The 20,578-nt window shown below is 41.5% G+C and overlaps 2 protein-coding genes and 2 long non-coding RNA genes across 4 annotated transcripts in view; 1 reads left to right on the forward strand and 3 right to left on the reverse strand.

Moving 5' to 3' along the window:
- LOC310859137 (metalloreductase STEAP4-like) overlaps positions 1–6,405 on the forward strand; it is a gene marked incomplete at both ends in the record, with an annotated part of 6,850 nt that extends 445 nt beyond the window's left edge. The window contains 9 exons of the mRNA XM_083765538.1: positions 81–188; positions 800–870; positions 1,813–1,900; positions 2,203–2,496; positions 3,281–3,375; positions 4,256–4,366; positions 5,233–5,275; positions 5,743–5,907; positions 6,037–6,405. Of these exons, the coding sequence (XP_083621664.1) occupies positions 81–188; positions 800–870; positions 1,813–1,900; positions 2,203–2,496; positions 3,281–3,375; positions 4,256–4,366; positions 5,233–5,275; positions 5,743–5,907; positions 6,037–6,405 (1,344 nt within the window). The remainder of the gene's footprint in view (positions 1–80; positions 189–799; positions 871–1,812; positions 1,901–2,202; positions 2,497–3,280; positions 3,376–4,255; positions 4,367–5,232; positions 5,276–5,742; positions 5,908–6,036) is intronic.
- LOC310858190 (uncharacterized protein) overlaps positions 1–20,578 on the reverse strand; it is a gene marked incomplete at its 5' end in the record, with an annotated part of 208,254 nt that overhangs the window by 29,664 nt on the left and 158,012 nt on the right. The window lies entirely within an intron of this gene.
- On the reverse strand, positions 12,714–13,229 carry LOC310859040. Its single transcript, XR_014569268.1, has 3 exons — positions 13,189–13,229; positions 12,922–13,013; positions 12,714–12,794 (listed from the first exon to the last, which is right to left on the reverse strand). It is a non-coding gene; the product is annotated as an uncharacterized lncRNA (long non-coding RNA).
- On the reverse strand, positions 13,967–14,518 carry LOC310859042. Its single transcript, XR_014569270.1, has 3 exons — positions 14,480–14,518; positions 14,237–14,320; positions 13,967–13,987 (listed from the first exon to the last, which is right to left on the reverse strand). It is a non-coding gene; the product is annotated as an uncharacterized lncRNA (long non-coding RNA).

Consider the following 20,578-nt stretch of genomic DNA (forward strand, 5'->3'; position numbering starts at 1 on the left):
TTGTGTGTGTGTGTGTGTGTGTGTGTGTGTGTGTGTGTGTGTGTGTGTGTCTGTGTGCGTGCGTGCGTGCGTGCTTGCAGGTACTGAGCCATGCAGCAGCGGCGCAGTCAGCCAGTGTGGTGTTTGTGTGTGTTCACAGAGAACACTATGACTTCCTGCAAAGTCTTGCTCCTCAGCTTGAAGGGAAGGTACAGTATGATGTTACACATCACCACAATACAGCAACATGTCCTTTTGAGTGGTGCAGCCACTCTAAGGAACAGCAATGTGTGTGTCTGTCTGTCCCTATGTCTGTTTAGAGTACCAACAGGTGACAAAGTGGTGCTGTTGAGCTTCACAACTGTGCACAGGTGCATGATGAGAGGCAGTACAGTACAGTACAGTACAGTACAGTACAGTACAGTACAGTACAGTACAGTACAGTACAGTACAGTACAGTACAGTACAGCACAGCACAGTACAGTACAGTACAGTACAGTACAGTACAGTACAGTACAGTCTACATAGTCAATAGTCAGACAACCAATAGTCCGACAGCCAATAGTCTCACAACCAATACTCTGACAGCCAATAGTCAAGAAGGAAGAACACAGGTGACTAACAAGGGAACTAATCAAGAGATAGTGAGGACACTATTTTGGTGACTCCTTTCCCCATAACATTTTGAATGACATATTAAAGATAAACATGTTTTATATTATATTCATCATGAGTTAACTGCAGGTTGAAGTTCTATTGCCCATGCATGCAGCGCTGCTTCTGCTCACCGTGTGGCTGCATGTGATTGGTTACTTGGCAGGTGCTGGTGGATGTCAGTAATAACCTGAGGAAGGGTCTGTACCCAGAGTCCAACGCTGTGTATCTGCAGAGGTGAGAGAGAGAAACACTACTTCACTTCTCTGTGTATCTGCAGAGGTGACAGAGAAACACTACTTCACTTCTCTGTGTATCTGCAGAGGTGACAGAGAAACACTACTATGTCAGTCGTTTTTCAATTTTTCAAAAATAGCAGACCTACAAGCTCTATGAGCTTGTAGATCTGGTATTTTTCAATAGCTAAAGCATAACATAATGCGAACACCAAAAGGGGTTCCCGCCCAAAATGGGTTAATTTGATATACAGTAGTTATGCTGCCCGCTGCCCGCTGGTTCTCAAACCTTGCATGTCAAGGACCCCAAATTGGTACATATATGACCAAATGGATCCATTTGGTTCCATTTGTACACTCTCGGAGTTACAGTCCTTCAGGGGTCCGTTTGGTTCTGCTCTATCCTGTCCTCTCCTTTGAAAAGTTTGAAAATGAATGATTTTCAAGTAACAGAATGAAAGAATGATGCCTCAAAAGTAACAAATTAGTGCATTACTGCAATACAATGGATTTAGTGCATTAGTTTAATACAAATGGAACCAAATGGACCCATTTGTACCCTCTCAGAGTTAAATGAACATTGATTTTACAATATAAATTGGGGTCCCAGAGATAGAAATGCCATTCAATTGGGATCCGTAGCCTAATGCATGTCAAACTGGGGGTCCTTGAAATTAAAATGGTTGAGAATCACTGCTAGAGCCATACAATTCTTCTCTTATGGAGGGTCCCTGGCATATCTTTTCAAATGGGGGTCCGTGGACTAATACATGTCAATTTGGGGGTCCTTGACATGAAAACGTTTGGGAACCAGTGCTCTAGTGCCTCCAGTGGTAGAATTAGAAAGTTAGAAACCAAAACAAAAAAGTAGACAAACAAACAAAGAGAAAATGGTAAATAAAGGCATTGGATGAGTGTCTTACATTTGTGTTGTTGTGCACAGGCTGGTTCCTGGAGCGTATGTGGTGAAGGCCTTCAACACCTTGTCTGCCTGGTCTCTGCAGAACGGACCATCAGACGCCAACAGACAGGTACTAGCTGTACCTGCTGCCGTTTAACTTGTACTTTGAACATGGTGTCCTTATTTTGGGCATAGGTGAAAACTGTCTTTCTTTGTCTTATTTGTTCTTTCTTTTTTTTCCCGAAACTGTAAAGAAAATTAATAATATGACAGAACTGTAACGAAGAACTATAAGTACAAGTTTGGTACATCAGCACACAATAATGTACACACACACACACACACACGCACGCACGCACACACTCACGCACGCACGCAAGCACGCATGCACACACGCACGCCAATGCATCTCTTTCATACTGTATACTGCAGGTGTTCCTGTGTGGGGACAATGCGTCGGCCAAGCAGATGGTAGCAGAGCTGTCCAGCCGGCTGGGTCTGGGCGTCATAGACAGGGGTTCCCTGTCAGCCTCCAGGGACCTGGAGGACTTCCCCCTGCAGCTCTTCCCCCAGTGGAGACTTCCCCTGGGCCTGGCCGCCGGCCTCACAGCCTTCTTCTTCTTCTACGCGCTCACCGTCGACGTCATCTACTCCGCCACCACCGTGAAGCCCGAGGACAGAGTCCAGGACAGGTCCTTCAGAATCATGGTGTCCCTGGCCAACAAGGTATAGGATATAATAGTCACAGAGTCACATATCTCAGCACAATGCTGGTCAACACGCCGTAGCCTACAGTGGTTATAAAACTGAAAGGTATTCCACCACCATATCTTCAAAGTCTGATCCGACCATACAACGCCGGGACAACGCTCGACTCGTCCCAGACTCTTCTCCCTTCTGGCTCCAAAACTGTGTAATGAATTAACTTCCCATTGCAATCAGAACTACTACAGACACATTCCAAATCTTCCGCCGTAGTCTGAAAACCCACCTCTTCAGATTCCATCTTAGCCCATAGCACTTGCCGTTGCACTTGCCCCAGCCGCGTATGCAAAGACTCAATTTATGTAATCTAGATACTGTACTGTAGCCCTGGTCCAGTGCTTACAGTGCATATCTTGCAGTAAGCACTGGACCAGGGCTAACTGTACTGTAGCACACTATAGTGTACTCAGTTTCATTGATATTCTATACTGTTAGACGGATCACGAATGTTAGATTTCTTAGGTTCCTTATGATTCTTGATGACTATTTATATGCATTTGATGTATTGCCATTTGTTCTTCTTGCTTACTGTAAATCGCTCTGGATTAAAAGCGGCTGCTAAATGCCTAAATTGTAAACTGTAAATTGAACTTGTCTCACGCAGACCCACTTGTTTGGGAATCAGTGCACGGTCTGTTTAGATGCGGTGTACTGTATGTGCCCGTCAGTCTCACCATGCTCATTTCTGGAATGTTACAGCTGATGGAAGTTGGTCTCTGAATGACGTTTTTTTCATTTTCGGCAGGTCTTCCCCATCGTGTCTCTGATCATGCTGTCTCTGTGCTACCTGCCTGGCGTCCTGGCCTCCGCTATACAGCTCTACAGAGGAACCAAGTACAGGTCAGAGCAGAGCAGGGAGTTTGAGGGCCAGCGATCAACTGTTTTTCGTCGTTTTCCATGCATGTAGAACTCATTTCTATTTATTTTTTATTTGTATTCAGGCTTTTCTGCCTTTATTGATTGTTGAAGTGAAGATGGACAGGAGGGAGGGAGAGAAGGGGAGAGATGCAGAAAAAGGTTGTCATGAACAGGACTCGAACACGCGCCGGCCAGCAGGCGCCTAGAACTTATTTTTTTCAAATAAACACACAATTAATCAAATACTCTGTAGCTGGTTTCAAGCAGGGTTTTTTTTACACACACACACACACACACACACACACACACACACACACACACACACACACACACACAGGCTGTCAGGCGGAAACCTCATATCTGCATATTTCAACCGCTTCAACCGCCTACTTCATCATATAAGAATGTTGCACAGAAGTACTGAAAATAGACGATCTACAAGCTTGCAATGCGAAGTGAAAGTGAAGTGCATGAAGCCGTATTTAGTTTCTATCTGACGTGTGAGCTTGTAGATTGGCTAATTTCTAAAGAAAATGCAGATAATGAAAAGTATAGGGATGCCAAGTTGACAGTGGTTTTCTGTGCAGCCCTATATCTTTGACTTTACATTTCATTAATGCTGCTGGATTTTACAAAATGCGTTGGGTAATTCAAATAAAATAAATGTTAACATTTTCCCAAAAATCAGTTACATTTACTGTTGCTCGCCTATATCTAGAACAACCTTAACCGTTCAATACTACTAAATCATGATAGTGAACTAACTCTTCTACACAGGATAAAATATAAACTTGACCCTCACAATTGTTCTGATCTTGCGGGTTATGTTCTGTTATGTTCTGTTCTGGGTTATGTTCTGCAGACGTTTCCCTGACTGGCTGGACCGATGGATGCTGTGCAGGAAGCAGATTGGTCTACTGGCTCTGGCATTGGCTTTCCTCCATGTTCTGTACACTCTCATCATCCCCCAACGGTAACACCAAGCAGCACCACTCACCATTAGCTCTTATAGCCTACAAGAACTAAAGTGACACTCACCATTAGCTCTTTTAACACCAAGCACCACTCACCATTAGCTCTTATAGCCTACTACAAGAACTAAAGTGACACTCACCATTAGCTCTTTTAACACCAAGCACCACTCACCATTAGCTCTGTTAGCCTACCAGAACTAAAGTGACCACCAAGCACCACTCACCATTAGCTCTGTTAGCCTACAAGAACTAAAGTGACCCGTGCTGCGCCGTGAAACATATATTTCACAGGTTCTGCTCAGATGAGAACATGAAAACATGATTTGAAGGACAGAAATGTTATCCGATGGAGGTTTTAGGGTAGGAAGCTCAGTAGGAAGCTAGCCACCGTCTGTCTGTCTGTCTGTCTGTCTGCCCAGAGCTAGTCTTGCAAACTGCTGGAGAAGTTAGTGCCAGATTTCGTATGCATATGGAATTAAGAACCTATACTGTACCTATTTCTTTTCACATATATCACATACCATCACACACATGGTTCAATGTGGTACATGTGACCCTGACTTATCTACCCACATGACCTCCTCAACAAAACTCACTTCCTTTGCAACCATTAAACCATCAATTTAATGTTTTGTTGTTTTTTTTGTTGTTGTTTCATTACAGTACTATGTATGCTCTCTGTAAATAAAGTCCAGATTACAGTATATACTTTTCCCATAACCGACAGATTAGCATCAGCAATAACACTTTTTAATGAGCTCTACGATTATTCGATTCTCCCTCAGTTGTGTCACCAAGCAAGTAACAAATTATATGAACAGTTAGCTTTCTTTTAAATGTAGTAATTCTGTGCATTTTTCTGCAGATATTTTGTAAAAGACAAATTCACCCAGAAAGCGGTTTCTATGGTAAGACTGTTACTGAGCAACAATAAATATACAGCTCTGTTCCCTTTTCGCTCTTTCTACAGTATCTCTCTATCTCTCTCTCTCTCTCTCTCTCTCTCTCTCTCTCTCTCTCTCTCTCTCTCTCTCTCTCTCTCTCTCTCAAACAGCAGGCTTTATATTCCTGGAGAGATAGCATGCTAGAATGGAAGCTATTATTCTTGTGTTAATAAAAAAATATGATAATAATTGTAATCTTGTAAAAAAACTAAAAGGTTAGTTAAGCAAGAAGAAGCAACTAACTAACAATCTCATAGACGCGTTGTATCGCTGTCAAATAAATGTAGTTAAACAAAACTTATTTGTATTTGCCTCTGAGGTGCTGTGGATTAGAACTATATACACTTAAGGATCAAGACATAGAAATAAGTGCCTTGAAATGTAACTTAATGACAGTACAATATACTTGATGAGTAAATATTCTCTTTCAGATCAGGAAAAACAAGACAGAAGAGTTTGACCCCACGGAAGCCTGGAAGACTGACTCCTACTTCTCTGTGGGGATCCTGGGCTTTGGCCTGTATGTGGTGCTGGGAATCACATCCCTGCCCTCTGTCAGCAACGCACTGAGCTGGAGGGAGTTCATGTTTGTGCAGGTGCGCGTGTGTGTGCGTGTGTGTGTGTTTGTGTGCATGTGTGTGAGTGCGGGTGTGGGTATTATTACTCAATGATGAACCTGGCCTTTTCTCCCCCCTCTCTCTCTCTCTCTCGTCCCTTGCTTCTAGTCCAAGCTGGGGTCTCTGACGCTGTTCTTCTGCACACTCCACACCTACCTGTACGGCTGGAACAAGTTCCTGCTTCCGAAAAGCTACAAGTGGAAGTGGACTCCTCCGCCTTACATGCTGTGTCTGGTGATCCCCTCTGCGGTGCTGCTCGGTAAACTGCTGCTGCTTGTGCCCTGCGTCCGGCGCAGCCTCACGCGCATACGACAGGGCTGGGAGAGGAGTGACGTGGGAGCTGAGAGAGACAGAGGAGCAGGCAGGGGAGAGGAGATGAGTGACATGGGAGTTGAGAGAGGAGCAGGCAGGGGAGAGGAGATGAGTGACATGGGAGTTGATAGGGTGGAGGAGACGAGCGGACCACTGATACCATGAAGGCTCATACATAGTCTGGATTTTCGGTGGTTAGGTGACCACCGAACTACAACATGCAAGCACCCCCCCCCCCCCCCCCCCCCACACACACACACACACACACACGTTTCACTGATATGGCCACGTTACTGCTTGTAATGTTGTATGGTATGGTATGTATGGGTACACCACACAGTACAGGTACACGGTACAGTGTGTACTTCACAGTACCGTTATTGAGGGGCGCTAGACCCTCCAACATCTGGCTCTGTGTAGAAATAGAGGAATGGAAGCGCTGCAGGGATCTGTTAGTGGCTCTTAGATAGGTGCTCTTTGATGATACAGGTAAAACCATATAGACAAAAGGTATCCTTCCTCCAAGTAGTACTGCTTGTCAAAAATGTGAATTGCAGACTTGAAAAGAAAATAATCCAAGGCACTCCGTCTTTGGTGAAAAATTTAATAATTTATTTTGAAGATGAGCAAGGCAAATAAATAATAGGACCAACGCGTTTCGACCAAAAGGTCTTCGTCAGGGTCTATCAGGCTCTGTGTGTCACAGTACCGTTATTGAGGGGTGCTATAGACCTCCAACATCTGGAGTGTGTGTGCCACTCGTGAAGTCTGTGTGGCCAAGTCTATGAACGAAATAATTTCTTCCGTTCAAACTTTCAGGCCAAGTCAATGGCAGATGTTGTAAGTGGTGATCATCATGATAAAATAGCTGGAGTGGAGGAGGGTGAGCAACAAAAGTTGAAGCAGACAGCAACGTGGCAGTATCAGTGTGCAGCAGCAAGCAAGCAGGATGAGCAGTGCAAACTTCCAGTTTACTGTAAATAGCCGGTATGAAGATGGAATGAGTGTGTGATTGGATGAAGTGAATCATGTGAACGAGAACGTGATGCTGAGGCGACCCAATGAACGGCCGCCGGCAACTGCACTGAGTTTCCTGACTGAACTTGAACTGCTAGGAGTAAAATTTCCCGGCTGATTTGTTTATTTCTGGAACACGGTTCTTACATGACGCAATCTAAGATTCCCCTATGGGAAATCCAATACAAACTAGAAAAAGTGCCCCTCGGGGCATAGGTCTCCACCAGGCCAGGTCAGGTTGTGGCCTCCTGGTGGTGCTATAATAGGCCAATATGAAAAGCGTGCCATTTGTTCTTACGCCTTTGATGGCAATTGGATGATTTGAGGCATTTTGTTCCAAAAATGTGTTTAGATTATCCCTGCCTATATGCCATAGAAAGCATAGGTAGACCCCAGGCTAGCGCTGGGGTTGCGACATTCCTTTTTCCAACAGACTTGGTCAACAGCCATGCCTTTGTTGACAAAGTCTGTTGGAAAAAGGAATGTATTGGGGTTGACTTCTGTCTTCAAAAACAGGCAATTGTTAGCAATGTTGAACAGTTTGAGTATAGTAAACGTCACTGAGTATTCCACGTAATGACGTCTTCACAACATCGTCATCACAACCAAATACTTCCTTTAAATTGAACCGTCAAATGAGCACAAGGTAATTTGTAATAAACCCCTCTGTCTACAATATTTTCAAGACACTTGTTTTCAAAACTTGCCGATAGAATCAGCCGTTTACCGCGAAGCATCGGAGAGTCATGTCTAAAACCAATGCTAAAACCAATGCTAAAGTGAGGAGAAGAGGCATGAAGAAGAGCTTCAGGAAAGCCAAGAGAGCCAAGAGATCGGGATCCAAAGTGGCCGCAGGACGCACACATCGACGGGGCAGGAAGATGACGTACGGCCTGTACGTCTACAAGGTCCTGAAGCAGGTCCACCCCCATGCCAGCATCTCCTCCAAGGCCATGGCCATCCTCAACTCCTTTGTCATCGACAACTTTGAGCGCATCGCCGGCGAAGCCTCTCGCGTGGTTCACTACAACAAGCGCTCCACCATCTCGTCCAGGGTGGTCCAGACCGCCGTCCGCTTGGTGCTCCCCGGCGGCCTGGCCGAGCACGCCGTTGCAGAAGGCAGCAAGGCTATGACCAAGTACAACACCGCCCGTTAATCTGAACTACGTACGTGGCCTGTTAAGACTGAGGCGTGGCCGGGGTTAAGACTAAGGTTAGGGTTAGCGACCTACGTGGCCAGATAGGACGGAGGTCAGGATTAGGGTTTACGGGTTGGGATAGTGTTAGTTCGGAATTATAGGAGGTCGGAATATTTAGAGGTCGGAATAATGACATGGCACTAACTATACTCTGCTACAAACACAACGTTTATTTGAACTACATAAGCATCCCTATTCTGGAACGGACCGAGTATATGAGATACCCAGGGCTTTTGTACTGCTAAGTAATGAAGTGTATATATATATATAGGGCTTAAGTATAGTTTTAGATCCACATGAAGGTGGCCTGAGGAGTACAAGGAATCAAAAAACACCAGGCCAGTATCATGCTGACATTATTGGGTCACCAGCCATGCAGGCTGGTTCTGGGTTGATCCAGCAGAATGAAGTGGAACGAAGTCTAACCCAAAGGAGTTGCATGTATACTATGGCATGGGGCAGACAGAGGCAGGTGTCCGCAATCAAGGCAGACAATGAATTCTGGTATGTCGGCTGTATAGCCACGAACAAGCAGGATGAAGCGGGAGAGAATGTGACAGAGGGCATTGACTTGGCAGACTGACATATCTGGAACATGGGAGGACACTGGACCAATCCTGTTGTGTTCCGTGTATGTCCTGCCTGCTCCACACATGCGGGTTGGCAGGGATACCCACCCAGCAACACGCTCTGTGGAAGGCCAGGCAACCATGAGCATGTCTTGTCTTGGTCAGGATTTTGCGGATGGGGAAATTCTGATGGTGGCAACACCACGATGACGGATGGCGAGAGAGAGTGACAGCAGACAAATGAAGAGCAAAGTGGTCGGGAATGTTACCAGGAAAAACAGAAAATGTAAAAAATAAATAAAAAAGGAAATAACTCAATGTTGTCAAAAATATATATAGTGTTTACTTTGTTAAGAATTTAAGTTTTTAATTTGAGTATAACCTCTTAAACATCATCTTTGAGAGCCGGGAACCTGCCGGTGGAAGATGGCTTGCTCTGGACTGCTGCTTGGGATTGAAGGTCTGGTATTTAAGTAGTATTTAACTTAGTATTTAACTATACCAAGCAGACAGGGCAGAGTCAACCTGGTGACAGGCCGATAACATCAAAGAGTATAGAGCCGCATAGAACCAGTATGCTCAGTGATGCAGTCTGCCCTCGAGCCATTATCTGAACACCTGCAGAGGTCACTCAGCTCTATAGTCCAGTGAGTGAGGTATGCAGCCATGCTTGGCTCAGGGAGGTGGGCGCCCCTGCCATGCATAGCCCTTTTTTCTTTTTTAATCTCAATTTAGTCATTATGCCAGTTATGTGGCCTTTTTGTTTCTGTGAACAAACCACTGTTTTATAGCAGTTTGGGTAGTTCTGTGCTATCGTTCTTCACGAAATTCGATTTTCTCTATCCTTTTTTTGGCCTTTTTTTTTGGCCACGTCAAAGAAATCGCATTTCCATACATGGAGTCCGACTCTGGTTACACAGCGTGATGATGTATAAGAGCGCCCCTCACTTCACACAAGTGTGATTTTTATTTATTACTTGTCAAATAATTTCAGTCATCAATGTTTATATAGCTCATTGTGTATTCTGCGTGGCGTATAGCTTTTTTCTTTTTGGGCTTGCAGCTATATTTATGATTCAAGGTTCAAGGTTCAAGGTAGCTTTATTTTGTCTCCCGAGGGAGACATTTGTCTCAGACAAGGACCCTCATCCATGCCCGTGTCGCCGCAGAGCAGCGTGATCCATGCCCGTGTCGCCGCAAAGCAGCGCCAGATCCCCAGGTGTGGCGATAACATTCAAATAGCCTATGTGACAGTCTCCCCTGTGTATTTTTGGTGAAAGCTGAAAGCCTTTGAGTCAAATGGCCCAATCGGAATAACACCATTTTAGTGACATCATAAACCTAACCCCTCCCACATTATCATACAACAGTAGCTGTCGGCTTAAGTTCAGGCGGGTGGTGCTAAGGTGAAAACCACTTTCTGTACAATTTTTTTAAATGATGATCATGTTTTAGGGGGGTGATCACGGCACTCCATCTTTAAGATCCATTTGATCTCAATTCAGTCATTATGCCCTTTTAATTTTTTTTTTTTTTTTTCATAATTTAGTCATTATTATGACAGTCACTCCTTACCACACATTTCTGTGTTGAACCTATATGGGTCATGTGATAGTAGTTAAGAACCCCCACCAGGTGGAGGTGCACTTACAGTAATATAAATGGGAAAGGAGAGCAGAGCAGACACAAGTGAAAGCTAAGACATATAAAGACATCATTTTTTATTTTATTTTATTTCATAATAGATGTTCAGGCCTGACCATTATAGCACTGATCACAGCACTATACGTCATGCAAAGTTTGGCCAATCAAATCCCTGTTACGTATAACGTTTGTGACGGTCGTTTGCTGCCGGATGCTACGTTGTGATGCCCATCGACCCAAGGTCCACCCATAAGCCAGTTTGAACATGCGGTAACCCTCAACATAAGAGTTGAGTGGTGGTCGCTGGGGTCTATAGAACATCGATTGTGTTCTGGCTTGGATCAACGGAACTAAAATAGTATATGCCTACTATTTATTGGTATCACAAAGACAGCTTATCTTTCCATGGTTTCAATCAATTTTTTCTTTGTTTTTGTTTACATTATTCTTTTTTATATTAACTAATGTTATGAATTATCATTCAATTATCATTTGGGGGCCCATTTGCAAATACTATATTTCAGAAGACACTCAACTCTATAGTCTACAGTGATGTACAGTATGTGGTCACTTTAGGTTTATAGGCTTGACTCAGGGAGGTGGATGCATGCCCCATGCCCTGCATAGCGCTGAGACGGTTGTTCTTTTTTGAGGGACCCTCCAATGCCTGGCTGTGCGAGTGGGCTTGGCATTCATGTCAACCTGGAGAAGTTGTTAGACTGCGACTGCCATTGAATGTCTATAGCTAGGAAGAAGCTGGTAAAACGATATCAAGCAGGCAGAGGTCATTGCGGTATCTGTATCAGTAGTCTTATGAAGTGAATGTTTCTCTGTGGGTGCTCTACCTTGTCAGTGGGTTGGCAGGCTCGGATCTAAGATAGGCTAAGATCTTTGTGGATCACAGTAAAAGAGGAGAAACGTTGTCCAAATTGTCTGAATTAGCTATATTTTTTATTTAACTGTTGCAGAGACATCAATCATAGTCACATGCAAGCAATGCAGTAACTGCCGTCACATTTAACTACCAGTATACATCAAAAGCACCAATTAGTTTAGAGTACACTTCATGTTTTCATTCTTACAGCATAGTATCACTTGGTGAAGCTGTTTCTGTTGTTTCCATGCCGTATTAGTCATCCTCTGGGACTGGGACTAGCAGTGCATTGCCGATCTACTGCAGATGAAAGCTCTGCCGGGGCTTCTGCAGTTGCCATTGCTCCACCCTCTGGTCTCTGTTTTAGTAGGGAACAATGTACGATTATGCCTGTGTATTTATTGTTAACAATTAGCAGCACGTTTTGCACTAACCCGTGAATGGACATGTACTTTTCCTTACCATAGGAGTTGAGGTGGAGGCATTGGCTGCTGCTGGTAGATGTTTGGGAATACCAGTTTGAATAGCTGTACACGGTGCTGTCGTCCCATCTCCAGCGGCTCTGTGTAGAGATATTCATATACGTTTATTGACAATGTTTACATGTACAGAAAAATGCACATAGTTTTACATTAAGAATTAGATTATAGGAAACAAATTCATTCATGGATACACATGAAACCGTGACCAAGCTAAATAGGCCTATGTCATGACTAATGATTAATGAATGATGAAAGATGTCATGAAGTCTGAGCTCCACGTCCCATAATACATTAACAAATAAAGACTTCCATATTGAATGTACAGATAAGGAAAATATAGAATTGGTATCACACGTACAGTAGAAGGCTATTATCTTAGACCCTAAATTATTTTCTAATTAGTCTAGCAATGAGATAGAAGCTGTCACATTTATTACATTTACATCATGCTTTGGTTGTTGTAGCATAAAACTTAAAAATCACAACGGGAACGGTGCTGATATCTATATATCGAGCTACAGTATATAGATAGATCGGGCATACAACGGATCTTTCGCCCTCCCGTGTGCGAAAGCTTTTTTTTTTTTAAGTTTTCTCTTCAGGTGTTTCTAGACATTATTTGAAGGTGGAGTATTGGTGTAACCTCGAAGTAGTATCCTCCGATCCAAGCGGTGGACTGTAACTGGGATCTAGCCAGATTCTGCAGGAAGCTGTACTCCCAGAAACTGTGGGCTGATGCCAGGCTGGCCTGCTGACTGCTACAGTAGGACTGGAGACACATGGAACCAGGAAGTTAGGAACAGAGAGTGAGACAAAACGCTCAGTAGGTCCTATAGATGTTTAAATACAATGCTGTATGAATGTTGTAAGAATAGAAATCTTGTAAGGTATTTTACCTCAGCATCTGACCAGGAGCGAGGAGAGTTCACCATCAGATAGCACTTGCCTTGGTAGCCGTGCCAGTTACCAGGGCAGGGGCTAACACGCACTGGGAAAGCAAGGACAAAGACATGTTAACACATGATGTATGCTATAAGCTGGAGGTCATCAATGCACAATGTAGAATATACACAACTACAAATAAAAACAGTATTATTGTCATATGCACTTGTATAAGATGTGTATTTCTCTTAAGGAATTCAAAAGTATTGATTTTACTTTACCTTGTGGCGTTTCATTGATGCCTTCATTTTCTGTAATAAAATAATCATTTTAAATTAAACTTCTTGCATAAAACATCTGTATTTGCTTCATTAGGATTTGTGATAAGGACTACTTTGTTATAGAGATCATATTATCATACATTTAGATAGTAGTAAATAACAATCAAACAACTTACCAGGAGCCTGTTGGATTGACTCTTCAACAGCTTCAACTAAGGAACCCAAAATAAATAAAAGACATTGAAGTGTCTCATTCTTCTAGAACTGTGTTTATGACTATTTGACTCACAGAGACACTGTTAGACCGATAGCAAATGGATTACTTTTTCTAACTCTGCAACATGATATGCAGTGATTCTATTCCCATCACCTTAAAGGCCATGTTTGTTTTTTCTATTGTACTGTATTGTATTTGAAATGAAACTCTTACATCAAACATCTCCATTTGCTATGAGGACTTTAATATAGAGATCATATTATCATAAATTTAGATAGTAATAAATTATCAAAAAAATTACCAGCAGCCTGTTGGATGGACTCTTCAACAGCTTCAACTAAGGAACCCAAAATAAATGAAAGACATTGAACTGTGTTGAACTGTATTGTACTGATAGTAAATAGATTTTAATTACACTTAAAATCCTTAATGTGTCTTATCGGTATCTGGAATGCTGTACCCAGTCAGACTCCTGCGTGTTTTACTGCACTTGGTGACTAAAGTAGGTATAATTGAATTGACACTAACCTGGAACAAAAGGTGCAACATCCTCTTCCTTCACAACATCCTCAGCTGAAAGGACTGAAGGGACAAACAACACATTTAACTCTGTCTCATTATCATCTTTATACAATTACATCAACCTTTTGCCTAAAAAAAAAAATTTAACAATAGCATTATGTTCTTTAACATAGTTATTTATATATTATTGAGGGGTGCTAGTCCCTCCTATATACAGGTTTGTTTTTAGTTAAATATTTGTTTTAAAAACTCCATTGACAATGAAGGGAAACTTTACGTCATCTTGTCCCTAACACAAACAGACTGTACCTGTTGCAGCCCTGACAGAGAGAGCAGCACAGAGGAGAACACAGAGAAGCAGGAGAATCTTCATGATGAAGATGATTCGAATATCTGTAAGAAAACACACACACACACACACACACACACACACACACACACACACACACACACACATTAGTAGAGAGAGAGAGAGAGAGAGAGAGAGAGAGAGAGAGAGAGAGAGAGAGAGAGGGAGAGGGAGAAACAAATAGATCAGATATCTTATCTTACCTGTATCAGGTGAATATGAGTTGTTGTTTCACAGCAACAGGTAAGTCAGTGATGTAATGATGAGAGGATGCTGCTCTACTCTTTATATACACACCTGAAGCACCAGAGACCACACCCACTCTCATAAACTGACCAATAAAAACACAACACAGAAATTCATCTTTACACCTAATATGCCAAGTGTACTGCAAATGCACACACACACACACACACACACACACACACACACACACACACACACACACACACACACACACACACACGTCGACTACCTTTTTCCACTGACGAAAACTAAATGGAAACTAAATAAAAACTAATGTATGATGACTAAAACTAAGACTAAATATATTGACAATTATCAACAAATAAAAACTAGACTAAAATGTAGATGACGTCATTGCGACAGCATCAAGGCCTGCCAAAATACATTTTGGTAAACTAAATCAACTGTAGATTTAGTCGACTAAAATCTTATATTTAGTCAAATAAAACTAAAACATTCCACGTGACTACAACTAAATGAAAGCTATTCAAAAGACTATGACTAAAACTAAAGTCAAAATTCACTGTCCAAAAACAACACTGTCTAGTGGAAAGTTATGATAAAAGGTAATAAATGAAAGGTAATAAATTTAAATGCATTTCCTTGACACAAGACTTCTCAGATATGATCTTGTTCTTATGAACTTTTATGTGTTTACAACCACCTATGGCTATTTTGCACAACACCATTTGCATTTCCTCAATTAACATTACTGTAGATGCCTTCTCATCCTGTTAAGTGTGTGTGTGTGTGTGTGTGTGTGTGTGTCCGTGTCCTAGGAAACATACAGTTTGGTTGTAAGAGGCTTCCAAATAACCAAAAAAGCAGCTAAACGGCTTGCGAAATTCTGTGCAATCTCTTCCACTATCGGTAGCCTTGATATTGTACTTTTACCCCACTATCATTTGAAAACTTTAGTTAGGCTACATACATTAACCACTTCAGCCCTATATACATTTCAGACATATTTTTTTTTGGAAAATAGCCGATCTACAAGCTCACAATGCGTCGAATCGCTACAAATTGTGAGCTTGTAGATCTACTATTTTCAAAAGATTGTTATAGATTTGAAAACTTGTGAAATGGGATATTTTGTATACTACTTTTGCCCAAAAGTTCCCAAAATGTGCTGACCTCATCACATTTGTGCTGACCTCTTCACATTTGTGATGACAGCTATGGTCGTTTTTAGCCCAAGGAGTGTTTTTTGTGCAAAACTAATGATTGGAATGGATTTAGAATCATGAAAACCCCCTAGTTTGACATGCTACTTAAAGCATAGTGAAATGTTGATATTTATTTTGTATATAGGATGTTAATGGTAGGGTCACATATAAACCCCTATAAAACAAATAACAAAATGCTATTTTAAAATGCTATAAAATGTCAGCAAGTGGATTCATGAATGTATGTAGACAATATTTTAGGCCAATAAAAAAAAGACTATATACGTACCAAATTTCACACTTTGAACAAAAGCAGCCTGTTGACTGCCAGACTATAAGTGTGAATCCAACACACTCAAATGAGGTGATTATTAGCAAGAACTACCGGTAACACATAATTGCTTATCTGATCAGCTACAGTACAGTGTGATAACGGAGATTATGTTTAGAGGAAAATGTGTTTCCCGGACACAAAAAACTTCTCAGAAATGATCCCGTTATGAAATTTGAACTTTTGTTTTTATGACTATTTATGACTATAGTAGTACAATTTCCAGTATAACAGTATCCTCAATTAACTTTGCATGTGCCTTATTCTGCTTGCGAAATAGGCGTGCGTGCAATGCACATGTGTGAGTGTGTGCGTGTGCATGCGTGTCTGTGTTTTGTAAGGGACTGGATTTGATTTGCAAGCAAACTTTGGTCTTTTTTATGACATTTCTTTTGGACATTGATGGAAAACAGAAGAGAAGGATAATATTGAATAGACATCGCAATCACAAAACTCACTTTTGAGTCAGGATCATTGTGACGTTTGCTTTAAAATTGCTCGTCACATTATTATGTTGATCGAAGTGAAGAATTTCAATGTGACAGGGGATGAACAAACATGAATAGCATGTGTGCACTGTGCACATATCAGTCAATTACTTTACATATCATAATTCATACATCCTTGTCAGTGTAAAAACATTAAAGCACTATGAAACTTTCAAGCAAGAGCGTCTTTTGGGGGGATTGCAATAGCCACAGCCACCCCCTAGCTTTCACATTTAACCAAACAATTCAGGTATTTTATTCATATATCCTCCACCTCTGAATGTTTGTTTGCAGATTAACGCCTGCGGTCTCCGAGGCTAGTTGCAGAAAAATCTGATTTTTTTTATTTTTTCATGAACCATACAGTACATTAATTCACCCGGGAGCAGTATGGGTTGGCACCCCAGCCTGTGTCTTCCGTGAGGAGGGATACCAACAAACCCACGGTGAGGCCTTTAGGAGGGCCATTCAAGCTGCAAGTGGAGCCTGCAGCACCACCGTTGACCAGGTGGAGCCTGCAACACCATTGCGGCTCAAGAATTCACCACTCCTGAATGAAGTGTCTGGTGGTGGGAGGCTGGTGCAACTGGACCTGGTGAGAGGAGAGCAGGAGTGGACCTGGTGAGACGTAGGAGGGGCCCGGACAGGAGTCAACCCACAGAGCCTTTCCACGGCTAAAAGGGTTTTATCCTCTGATTCGGGTTCTTGGAAACGCCCCCCAGCCACTGCGTTAGTTTTACTGAGGTTAGGTTTAGGTATAGTTTACTGAGGTTAGGTTTAGGTATAGTTTTACTGAGGTTAAGATTAGGTTTAGGTATAGTTTTACTGAGGTTAAGGTTAGGGTTAGGTTTAGGTGTAGGCTGTCAATCACAGCGACTGGCCAGTCACAGCGCACCCTATACGTCACTCTGTACTCAACCCGAAGATAAAACCATGGTCGCCTTTCCACGTGCCAGACTGATCTACCTCCCAGTCCTGGCAGAGTAGTTCCGGAGCAACAGATTGTGTGGCCCTGGTCTTTCCCTAATGGGACTGATCGAGGGTAGCTACTGCAGGGACGTAAGTCGGGACTTGATCACCCCGGCTGGGTCACCTGAGTGAGGGGTATGATGTTGCGAGACCCGAAACCCTGATGACCTTGGGAGATCACTGCGGATACGTCCCAGGTGTATCCATGCAATGTTTTTTCGTTCATTAATCAATTATTATTAGACATTATTTTCTTTCTTTTTTTGCAAGCTCACAACGCATAAGCTCACAACACGTCATCACTTTGTGAATGTCATAAAAAGCTGTGGTTGCAATGTAGAAGTCCAGAATTCAAAATGTACATATCCCATTTCACACGTTTTCAAATGTATAAAAATCTTTTGAAAATATTAGATCTACAAGCTCGCGATTCAGTGCATTGTGAGCTTGTAGATCGGCTATTTTCAAAATAAAAATAGCCGAAATGTATATAGGGCTGAAGTGGTTAATCATGTGGTTAATCATGTATGTAACTAAAGTTTTCAAATAATAGTGGGGTGGATGAGAAGTCATCTACAGTAATGTTAATTGAGGAAATTATGGAAATGGTGTTGTAGCCATAGATGGTTGTAAAAACATAAACGTTCATAAGAACAAGATCATATCTGAGAAGTCAGATATGGAATACAAGGAAACGCATTTTAATTTATTGTAAAAAAATACCTTTTATCGTAACTGTCCAGATAAGCAATTCTCTTCTCTGCTTTGATGTAATATATTATTGAAATATTTCTATTTTACCCAGTAACGAGTAAAGTAAGGTATTATTCTGCCAAAACAGTAATATTATACCACATTACTTTGTAAAAGAATAGCACATATTACATATTACTCAGGATTTGTTGGCTACCGTTTTAAAACATTTCATTTAAAAGATTAAGAGAGATTGCTGCTTTATTTTATAGCCTTTTTGGTTGATTGGTGACTTTTCTTATATTCAAAACAATTGGATTCAGTTCCAAAATAAACTGACCAAACAGATTGTTTGTGGGTGGGGGGGGGGGGGGCAAAAGTAATATGTAATAGTATAACCTTTTTAAGGAGTTTTAAAAAGTATATTACAGTATGAGATTGTAGTATGAAGATTCAAGTTATGATAAAATATAAATGAAAATGCGTTTCCTTGACACGAGACTTCCCAGATATGATCCTGTTCTTGTGAACTTCTATGTTTTTACATGTGTGTGTGCGTGTGTGTCTGTGTGTGTGCGCACATTTACAATTATATTGGTCAGTTTATGAGAATGGGTGTGGTCTCTGGTGCTTAGGTGTATAATAAAGAACAGAGCAGCCTCCTCTAATCATTACATCACTGACTTACCTGCTGCTGTGAAACAACTCCTATTCACCTGATACAGGTAATATCTGATATTTTTGTGTTTCTCTCTCTCTCTCGCTTGCTCTCTCTCTGTCTCGCTCTGTTTAATAGTGTGTGTGTGTGTGTGTGTGTGTGTGTTTTCTTACAGATATTCGAATCATCTTCATCATGAAGGTTCCCGTGCTTCTCTCTGTTCTCCTCTGTGCTGCTCTCTCCGTCAGGGCTGCAACAGGTACAGTCTGGCTGTTCTACTACAAAGACACATTACAAAATTAGACCATTAACTCTGGAAACCAGGAAAATAACTCACTCTCTCCTCTCGCCATCAGTCAGTATTTTAAGAAATATATAAATAACTATGTCGTAAGAACACATGCTATTGTTTATAATTTGTTTTGTTTTTAGTCAAAAGGCTTATGTAATTGTATAAAGATGACAATGAGACAGTTATGTGTTGTTTTTCCCTTCAGTATAGTGTCATGACCCTCCGTCAGTCAAATAGTCATCAACACAGTTCTAGAAGAATGAGATATTTCAATGTCTTTTATTTATTTTGCGTTCTTTAGTTGAAGCTGTTGAAGAGTCAATCCAACAGGCTCCTGGTAAGTTTTGTGTTTGTTTTTTAACATCTAAATTTATGATATGATGAACAAAGTCCTAAGTTGATGAAGCAAATAGAGATGTTTTGATGCATGACATTTCATTTTAAATGATTCTTTTATCACAGAAAATGAAGACAATGAAACTGCACAAGGTAAAGTAAAATCTATACTTTGGATTCCATAAGAGAAATACACAACAATACAAGTGCATATGACAATAATACAGTTTTTATTTGTAGTTGTGTATATTCTACATTGTGCATTGATGACCTCCAGCTTATAGCATACATCATGTGTTAACATGTCTTTGTCCTTGCTTTCCCAGTGCGTTTTAGCTCCTGCCCTGGTAACTGGCACGGCTACCAAGGCAAGTGCTATCTGATGGTGAACTCTCCTCGCTCCTGGTCAGATGCTGAGGTAAAATACTTTACAAGATTTATATTCTTACAACATTCATACAGCATTGTATTTAAACATCTATAGGACCTACTGAGCGTTTTGTCTCCCTCTCTGTTCCTGGTTCCATGTGTCTCCAGTCCTACTGTAGCAGTCAGCAGGCCAGCCTGGCATCAGCCCACAGTTTCTGGGAATACAGCTTCCTGCAGAATCTGGCTAGATCCCAGTTACAGTCCACCGCTTGGATCGGAGGATACTACTTCGAGGTTACACCAATACTACACCTTCAAATAATGTCTAGAAACACCTGTATAGAAAATCTTTCGCACACCTATAGTGCGAAAGAAAAGAGAATACATCATTGCACATAAAAACGACTCCAGGGTGTCTAATGAAGTACAGTATACCGTCACCTCATACACATGAAAAACTGGAAAAATACATAATTGTGGCACTCTTTAAGTTTTATGCTACAACAACCAAAGCATGATGTAAATGTAACAAATGTGACAGCTTCTATCTCATTGCCAGACTAATTAGAAAATCATTTAGGGTCTAAGATAATAACCTTCTACTGTACGTGTGATAACAAATCTGTTTTCCTTATCTGTACATTCAATATGGAAGTCTTTATTTGTTAATATATTATGGGACGTGGAGCTCAGACTTCATGACGTTTAGGTTGGTCACGGTTTCATGTTTGGGGTGTATCCATGAATGAATTGT

Source organism: Protomyctophum parallelum (assembly GCF_964188405.1).
Source record: "Protomyctophum parallelum genome assembly, chromosome: 5".
In the NCBI taxonomy this organism is placed as follows: domain Eukaryota; kingdom Metazoa; phylum Chordata; class Actinopteri; order Myctophiformes; family Myctophidae; genus Protomyctophum; species Protomyctophum parallelum.